The following is a 9,853-nucleotide window of genomic DNA, read 5'->3' as shown; positions in this document are numbered from 1 at the left end:
CTCTTTGATCTAGCTTTTGGTCACCTACCCTAATGTCTTCTTAAGTGGTTTGGTATCAAACGTTGTTTAACAATACTCCTCTGAACGTTAAATGCGCTATGTAAATGCAAGAGGTTGTTAGTTGTTGAAGGAATGTTGGCCGAGACACGAGGAGAACTCCAACTTTTTCCTTAAATAGTTCAATGAGTTGCTAGAATAAGACACCACAAGAGGAGGCCTATCGTGCCCATGTTGGTTCGTTGAATGAGCCACCAGTTTATTCCATTCCCCTGCTGTTTTCCCATTCGCCCCACTGACTTTTCTCTTTTAACTATTTATCTAAGTCCCTTTTGGAGGTTACTGTTGAATCTGCTTCCACCGCTCTTTCAGGCTTCTTCTTCTTAAGCGTCCAACGTCTAGTGACGCACGGGCCAGATGCTTCCGTCAGTTTGCACAATCTGAAAGCAGATGTGTACCTTGAGGGGCACCAGTTCATATGAAGCATGGCTGACGACAGGAGGCTCTCCCACTCTTTCCATGATCCATTGGCAAAGTTGGAAGGATTTGCTTGTTGACAATCTGACCACGTTGCTAACGAACCCCCCATCAAGTCCTGGGTGGGACTTGAACCCAGAGCTTCTGGCACAGAGGCAGGGAAGCTACCCACTGCACCACAAGACCTCTGACTGCTCTTTCAGGCAGTGCAATCCAAATTCTAACAACTCTTGGGGATAAATAAATGCTGGCCATTTCTGCCCCAGGTCTTTGGCCAATTATTTTAAATGTGATCTTCTGTCAGTGGAAACAGTTTTCCTCTCCTCACTCTGTCAAAAATCTTCATATTTGAACTCCTCCATTAAGTTTCCCCTTAGCTTTTTTGTGTTTGAGATACATATCGAACAGTATTCTGTGACCACAATTTTCAAGGAAGGTGATAACTGACAGATCTGTAACTCCCCTTTCCTCTACCTAACATTGCTAGCTGAGCTACCCCTTGGACTGAAGAATGATGGGCTGTCTAAAGGTTCACCCGTATTGCAGTTGGTTCTCTGCTGACACGGCTTGGCTGTCATGGTTAAGGGGCACTGGGAAAGTTGCTGGATCAAATTGGGAGCATTGTGAAGATTCACTAGTTTGGTGCCAACATATTTCTGAAGAATGATTTGAAACATTGGGGGGGAAAACAAAAACATTGGGCAATCTCGGCAGGTCTGACAGCATCTGTGGAGAGAGAGGTGAGCTAAAGTTTTGAGTCTGGATGGCTCTTTGTCAAAGTAATTCAGCTGCAATGGTGAGTTGGGGGGATAATGTGGCGGGAACTGCAAAAACAGTTTCCTGTCAGCACAAAATGGCAGTGGGAATGTGTGCTCCCGCCCATCATGGTGAGTCACCATTCCAGCCAGAGGCCATTTTGCATCCTGTTAATGGAATGCAGATGAAGCCCCAACCGGAATTGCCCCCCTGCCCAATTATCTGTGCCGCCAGCGGGATATTACGTCGCTCCCGAACACGCCCAGACTTGGCTGGGATATGCTGGGATTCACCGGGAAGAAGACGGGAGGGTCAAAGTTGCCTCAATGAGGCTTTCAAACCTAACAAAAGTTTATAGAGAAGGCAAATACTGAAATATTGATTCTACTGGTAAGCAAAGGGATATGAGCTTGGGGACTGAGGATTATGGCCAGAAGATTTGATGGGCAGGATTAAAGAACCAGTAGTAAAGGCATGATGGATTGAATAGCTTTACGTACTACCATTCTGAGACAGATTATGGGCTGTTGGATAGACCTGAAGTAAACAGCCCATTCCAATTGACACAATTCTAACATAAAAGAACAATCCAGCATTTGACACTAAATTCACAATCCAGATTTTTTTCAATCATTTGTGGGATCCTGACTATAAATGTAAATGTGGGCAGCAGGGTAGCACAGTGGGCAGCACGATAGCACAGTGGGCAGCACGGTAGCACAGTGGGCAGCACGATAGCACAGTGGGCAGCACGGTAGCACAGTGGGCAGCACGATAGCACAGTGGGCAGCACGATAGCACAGTGGGCAGCACGATAGCACAGTGGGCAGCACGGTAGCACAGTGGGCAGCACGGTAGCACAGTGGGCAGCACGATAGCACAGTGAGCAGCACTGTTGCTTCACAGCGCCAGGGTCCTGGGTTCGATTCCCGGCTTGTGTCGCTGTCTGTGCAGAGTCTGAAAGTTCTCCCTGTGTCTGCCTGGGTGTTTACTCCGGGTGCTCTGGTTTCCTCCCACAAGTCGCGAAAGACGTGCTGTTAGGTGAATTGGACATTCTGAATTCTCCCTCGTGTACCCGAATAGGCGCCGGAATATGTCGACTAGGGGCTTTTCACAGTAACTTCATTGCAGCATTAATGGAATGTTACCAGAGGATCATAAGCTGCTCTCCCCTTTGAGTGTTGACTGGCGGTGATTTAACCAGAAGTTCATCACACCTCAGTCGAGGGGCGAGTTTGAGAAGGAAAGGTCTTCATGAATAACCTCAGATGGTGCGGGAATTGAACCCATGCCGTTAGTGTTGCTCTACATCACAAACCAGCCATCCAACCAACTGAGCTAACCAACCCCCAGACTGAGCAGCTTCCATTTTAAAAAAAATTTCATGGGAGGTGGGCATAGTAGGCTAGTATTTATTGTCCATCCCTAATTGCCCCTAGGACGGTGATGGTGAGCAGCCTTCTTGAACCCCTGCAGTCCATGTGGTGTAGGTACACCCACTGAGCTGTTGGAAAGGGAGTTCCAGGATTTTGACCCAGCGACAGTGAAGGACGGAGATATATTTCCAGGTCAGGATGCAGGTGACATGGACGGAACTTGCAGGTGGTGGTGTTCCCCATCTGCTGCCCTTGTCCTTCTCAGTAACACAGGTCACAGGTTTGAAACATGCAGTCAAAGGAACCTTGGCGAGTGCATCTTGCAAATGGTACACATTGCTGTCATTGTGTGTCAGTGGTAGAACAGAGTGGGTGGCTAAGGTACTGGTGGGGTGTTGATCAAGCGGGGTTGCTGTCTCCTGGATGGTGTTGAGCTTCTTGAGTGTTGTTGGAGGTGCACTCATCCAGGCAAGTGGAGAGTATTTCATCACACACCAGACCCTTAATTCCAGGGGGCTGTTAAGAGTCAACTAACTGCATTGCTGTGGATCTGGAGTCAGATGTAAGCCTGACCTTGTAAGGGTGGCAGGTTTCCTTCTCTGAAGGACATTAATGAAAGAGATGGGCTTTTACAACAATCCAGTAGCTCCGTGATCACTATTACTGAAACTAGCTTTTAGTTTCAGATTATTATTAATTAATTAAATTCTAAATTCCACAGGCTGCCAAGGACTTGTGCCTCTAGAAAGGTCTAAGCCTCTGGATTTCTATTTCAGTGACATTACCAACATCCCAACTGTTCTCAATAATGTGGAAATGTCATGTTGCTGCAATAAGATTTTTTAGTTCCCGATTACAATTATATTACGTCAGGGTGGTGTACAGGAAGCTTTAATGTCTGCTACAGATCCAAGCTTGCTAACAAAACAGCAATCACTGCACTTCAAAGAAAATCGGAATGTTTGAGTAATTTGATGAGGTGCAAGAAATAAACAAGTTCTACTTTTATTTCATTTGATACTAAAAGTGGAAAAATAGCTCCTTCTAATTATCAACAGTCTTCAGCTTTACAAACACAAAAATCCCTTCCCCAACAAACAATTTATTGGCCTGTATCACAGCTACTGCTTTACAGTTTTCATCGCGAAGATTCTAGAGGTTAACATGATGAGAAATACTATTCAGTTAGCCAGATCGACGGATGATTCTAATTCACACAGCCTGTATTGATGGGCAGAGACTCCTAGAGGATCTTGCTGTACAGATTGTACTGGAGTCAAGGGGCACAAGTAAAGGTCGCTTACATTTGAGAAATAAAGGATGTTAACAAAATAATACAATGGTGTTATTTTAATTGCATGCTCCAACATACATTCCATTTATTCCTGCTAAAGTTAGATTTTTAAGAAGAATTTCTTTCTGTACAGCATGTATGCGATGAGCACCCAGATCGCTGTTCCCACTAGGTCCTGGAGGAGGCGCTCAGCATGTGTATTCTCGTGTTTCATTTGCCAGCTGAATGGGAAGTACCAACCCAGTACAGAATGGCCGACATACACAAAGATTGAATTCATTCCTATTCAGTAACAGAGGACAAAAAAGGATTAGGACTGGTCTTCAATTCACTCCACAGCCTCGCTCTATCATCCTCGCTCGCCATGTACATCCCACGGGTCCCCTGTTCTCCCTGCTTTCCCACTGGTGGCTAATTTTCATTAACCACGCTTCCTACCACCTGGAATTCTCTTCCCAAACTAATTTTCCTCCCTGCCTTTCAAAAGCCTCCTTAAACAAACACACATCCTCTTTGACCGTTCTGTCAGCCAGTCCCACTCTCACATTTTCCTTTCTCTTCCCCAAATATTTTGTGTCTTCAGCACTTACCCTCACTCAGTGCCTGATGGCTGAAGCTAATGAAGGAAGGGAGAGGCAGAGGGAGAGAGATTTCCCAGCTCCCTGCCCCAAGATTTTAACCATCTCTCCTTCAGCGCAAAAGGGACAACGCAATAGCTCATGTTCGTTGAAAGTTCATGTTGCCTTGCCATGAGTGTCCACTTCCGCCCGTACAGGGGTCTATGCACCTGTCTTTGCCGTTCAGTGCCTCAATCGAGCAGCTGGCAGATGAACTCCCAGCAAACTAAGTTTCCTTATGAATTGTGCTGGTTTCCACTGGAGTTACAGCAGGAATCCAGTGAATGCCAGAAGAAATACTAGTCTACTCGATGGCGTTTCATTTCTCTGCCATTTTATTACAAAGTATTCTAGTTACAAAGCATTTACAGCGCAAAATAGATCATCTGACCCAACAGATCCACGCAGATGTTCATGCTGCTCACAACCCTCACGTCCCTCAATGAACCCATGAACATATTGTCGTGTGAGAGTACCTTTAAGAAATGGGTGTTTATAAATGGGTGTGTATATAAATATCTGTAGTGAGACTACCTTTAAGAAATGGGTGTTTACGACTGCAGTGATGTCAGAGAGTGGGTGGAGCTGGGCTGTCTGTCAGCTTTTTACTTTCGTTTTTGAGCAGGCTGCAGGGTGTGTTTTAGTTTAGTTTTCAGTGTTGGAGCTGAAGCCAGACCAAGCAGGTGTACTGCTGTTCTCTCTGCCATCAAAAGACTATCTCTTGATCATTTGGTGAATTCAGAATTATAAATGTTCTCAGTAGTGAATGTAAACCTAATGTGCTTCTGTTAAAAGGTGTTTCTTCTGTCTTCTGGATGTTGTTTGGGAAGCTTTAAGAATTACATAGTGTTGTAGTCTTTGGGGGTTATATTTGAATTAATGGTTGCTAAGATGTTCACTGTATGTTTTAAAAAGGTTAACTTGAGTTCATAGAATAAACATTGTTTTGCTTTTAAAAAATACTTTTCCATTTCTGCTGTCCCACACCTGTAGAGTGGACCGTGTGCCCCCCATACCACAATCTATTAAAAGTTGTGGGTCAGGTGAACTCCATGATACACTTTGAGGTTCTCTAAACCCTGGCCCATAACAATATACTTCATTACCTCACTATGCCCTTATCTAGCTTCCCCGTGACTTAGCCAATGCTATTCACCTCAAAACACTACATGTAGTAACAAGTTTCACATTTTAAAAAACACTGGGGGAAAGATGTTTCTCGTGAATTCCCTATTGCATTTTTTCAGTAATTATCTTACTACATTGCTTACACAAATGGAGAAATGACTGGGACTTGAAGTTGGCAAATCTCCTGGATCTGATGGCATGCATCCTAGGGTTTTCAAAGGTGCAACTACAGAAAGACTGGAATTGGTTTTGATCTTCCAGAATTCCTTGGATGCTGGTACAATCCCCATGGATTGGACAGCAGCAAACGTAAGCCCGCTATCTACGAAGGGAGGGAGAGAAAGAAAGTGGGATATGTAGGCAGGTTAGCCTGACATCAATAGCAGGGAAAATGTTACAACTGATTATATTTATGACCCCTCGTTCTGATCTCACCCACAGGCAAAGACCCAGCACATTCCTTCTTAAATGATGTCATTGTGACTGCCTCACTTGAATTCCAACTTCTAATGACCTTGTGGGTGAAAATACTTCTTCTCTCTTTTCCTGTTGTGGATGAACCCCCAGCACGGAGTAAACTTAGAATCATAGAATTTACAGTGTAGAAGGGGGCCATTTGGCCCATCGAGTCTGCATCGGCCCTTGGAAAGAGCACCCTACCCAAGCCCACACTCCCACCCCATCCCCGTAACCCAGCAACCCCACCCAACCTTTTTGGGGGGCACTAGGGGCAATTTAGCACGGCCAATCCACCTAGCCTGCACATCTTTGGATTGTGGGAGGAAACCGGAGCACCCGGAGGAAACCCAAGCAGACACGGGAAGAACGTGCAGACTCCGCACAGACAGTGACCCAAGCCGGGATTCGAACCTGGGACCCTGGAGCTGTGAAGCAACAGTGCTACTCACTGTGCTACCCTGACAGTGCAACCTGTCAGGAAAGGCTGTCAGTCTATCAGTGAGATTTTGGTTACTTTGTACAGGATATTGGCCAGGTCCCAGGCTGGGAAATTCCTTGGGACTGCTCCTGTTCCACTGCTGTAAATTTGCCAGAAACAAAGGAATGGCATCGGAGAAGCAGCAGTTCCAAAGAATCTACGGCCGAGAACCATCAAAGGTTGGGGACAAAAGGTTGCCATTTGGTACATTGTCCCTGTGCCAGAGCGGGATGCTGTATCAGAGATATATAATCTAATAACACTTCTCTTATCTTTCCCGATATCCTTTAATAACTTTGCGCTTCAAATTTTTACCTGGTTCCTTCTAAATGGCACGACTGAATCAGCTTTAAAAGCCATTTGTTCCAGCAACCCTGTGTGGACAAAATACCTTTGCAATGTCCCCCAATACACTCCTGGTAGCAACCCTGAGCTTGTTATTGGAAATACATTTTCGCTACTTATTCTCTTAGAAACCTTCCTAATTTTAAACACTTTTTAAAAAGTGATTTGTCAATTGTTTCCTATAACTGTGTTTCATTGCTCTGTTCAAGGCTGAGCATGGATATGGAACACAGAGCTGTACATTTACATCAATAAGCTACACTTGATGACATCAGTGCTTATGGCAGTCACACGGACTTCACCGTACAGAGGCACTGGGCCAACTCACTGCAAAAGATGCGTTTCCTAACTGCATTAGACAGACAGAAAATAGCTGCTTCAGAATCATTCTCTTTCCTCATTAAACGTTCTATAGTCCATCTGCTATCATTTAAAACAACCAGAACAGGCTCCCTGTCAGACCCTGGAGTGAACTTTTATTTTCCAAGACTTTGGGGAGAGTCACTGCTGGGCAGAGCAGTTACAACTTTCATTGCATTGCATGCTTTAACGCGCATTTAAACAAATAAAAAACGGACTTCTTTCCCTCCTATTTCTCATTCTGTGCATCACGGTTTCGTGCGTCCTCTTGGGGAAGCTTCCGATTTTCATTGGGGCACCAGAGGAGCCCAAAAGAAGCAGCTGCGGGGAGAGCGAGGCAGTGAGCGAGATTGGACGAAGCGCCACCACAATGGCTTATTCTTGTGTGTCGCTGATAGCTGACAGCACAGGCAGTATGAGCACAAAATCTGGGATCAAGTCATGAGTCTCCGTTGCTAGAGCTCTCAGCTATTTTTGTGAGGGCCACGAAGAATCCAGCACGTGTTTTAAGGATACAAAGTAATAACATTTATTTACAATAACATACATATATAACAGCAGCAGCAACTTCCCTTGCTGCACACTGGTTCCTAAACTGGCCAGCTTTATTTATACTTGGAGTTTACTCGTGGTTTCTCCGCCCCCTCATTGGGGAAGCTCATACTCCCACAGGATTGTGGGATTGTCATTAGTCCCCAGCCAATGGTAAGCAGGCAGGTTATAACATCCCTCCCCCCAAAGTCCAAGGAATCCACCGAAGACCCTGGCGAAGGAGGGCGTCGGACTCGTTTTGCCGCAGGCCGGACACCATTTGCACGCGGCGCTGGATCAGGCAGCGTGTAACGAGACGGAGACCGGCGCTTCCATGATGAACGGCGCAACGGTTGTACATCCACGGCCCGTGGACCCGAGGATTCCCCCTCTGATGCATCTTGTGTCTCCACCTCGGAGTCAGAGTCTGCTGCCTCCATCATGTCAGCGTCTCTATCTCCATTCGGTCCCGTAACAACCTGCGCAGGCTTCGAGTGAGGCACCAGTGGAAGATTGTGAGGACTACCTTCCCTTGTCTCTGGTCTCTGCGGCTGTAGAAATGAGCTCCGGGGGCGGGGAATCTTTTGAGGGGATACTCTTCTGGACCGAACGTGGTCTACATGTTTGCACTGGAGACGACCCTGGGCTTGCACCTGGTAAGATATAGGGCCCGTTTGGCGAAAGATTACGCCAGGAACCCACTGGGCACCACCAGCAAAATTCCGAACGAACACTAGGTCACCGGGCGCAAACTGCCGAATCGGCCGATGCCGAGAAAATCCCTGACCCTGCCGTTCTTGTGTGCGGTGTACTTTTGCGCCAATGTCCGGGAAAACCATACTAAGGCGGGTGCGAAGTCTCCGGCCCATTAGGAGTTCTGCGGGAGCTACCCCAGTCACCGCATGGGGGGTGGTCCTATACATAAACAAAAAGCAAGCCAGTCTCATGTCCATTGATCCGGAAGACTGCTTCTTTAGGCCTCTTTTGAATGTCTGCACTGCGCGCTCTGCCAACCCATTTGAAGCCGGGTGGTAAGGGGCAGTGTGGATATGGCATATGCCGTTCATCTTCGTGAACCTCGCAAACTCCTCACTCGTGAATGGAGTGCCGTTATCCGTGACCAGCACCTCGGGGGGGCCATGCGTACGAAAAGTCAAACGCATCTTTTCAATTGTTGCGCAGGACGTTGTCCCCTGCATCGTTTGCACCTCTAGCCATTTAGACTGGACGTCAATTAATAGAAGGAACATGGATCCTTGAAAAGGGCCTGCGAAATCTGCATGCAAGCGTGCCCAAGGCCGCCCTGGCCATTCCCAGTGATGTAGGGGCGCGGCCGGCAGAAGCTCCTGATGCTCCTGGCAAATGGAGCAGTTTTGGGCCACCTTCTCAATGTCGGTGTCGAGGCCTGGCCACCAGACATAACTCCGGGCCAACATTTTCATTTTGGTCAGACCTGGGTGCCCATTGTGCAAGTCTGTTAGTATCAGCTCCTGGCCTTTTTCCGGGACAATCACACGCGTCCCCCACAAGAGGATGCCGTCTTCCACGCTGAATTCTGACAGCTTGGAGGAAAATGCCCGCAACTCGCCTGGGAGCTGTCTATGCTGCCCACCATACAGGACTATGTGCCGAACCTTTGATAGGACTGGCTCCGTCTGGGTCCACTCACGGATCTGTGATGCCGTGACAGGCAAGGTGTCCATAAAATTTAGGGTTGCAACCACCTCACCGGTCGTGGGGGTCGACATGGGGCGATAAAGGCAATTGGCTCAGTGCGTCTGCATTCGCTATCTGCGTACCTGGTTTGTGCTCCAGAGAATACTCGTATGCAGCAAGCAAAAAAGCCCAGCGCTGGATCCGTGCGGAAGCAATAGGCGGTATTGGCTTATCCTCTCTGAAAAGTCCCAGCAGAGGCTTATGATCAGTCACGATAGTGAAATGGCGGCCATACACGTACTGGTGGAAGCCTTTCACCGCAAAAACCACTGCCAGGCCCTCCTTCTCTATCTGCGCGTACTTTTTCTCCGCTGCAGTC

At 47.1% G+C, this 9,853-nt stretch overlaps 1 protein-coding gene across 1 annotated transcript in view; it reads right to left on the bottom strand.

Annotated features, from left to right (window-relative positions):
- Positions 1 to 3,595: 3,595 nt before the first annotated feature.
- The window catches only part of LOC140403524 (heparan-alpha-glucosaminide N-acetyltransferase), a 358,411-nt gene continuing 352,153 nt past the window's right edge, over positions 3,596 to 9,853 (bottom strand). The window contains exon 18 of the mRNA XM_072491483.1: positions 3,596 to 4,182. Coding sequence (XP_072347584.1) covers positions 4,001 to 4,182 — 182 coding nt within the window. The 3' untranslated portion in view covers positions 3,596 to 4,000. The remainder of the gene's footprint in view (positions 4,183 to 9,853) is intronic.

This window comes from Scyliorhinus torazame, chromosome 28 (assembly GCF_047496885.1).
Source record: "Scyliorhinus torazame isolate Kashiwa2021f chromosome 28, sScyTor2.1, whole genome shotgun sequence".
NCBI classification, from domain to species: Eukaryota; Metazoa; Chordata; class Chondrichthyes; order Carcharhiniformes; family Scyliorhinidae; genus Scyliorhinus; species Scyliorhinus torazame.
This window is presented reverse-complemented; position numbering and strand designations above follow the sequence as displayed.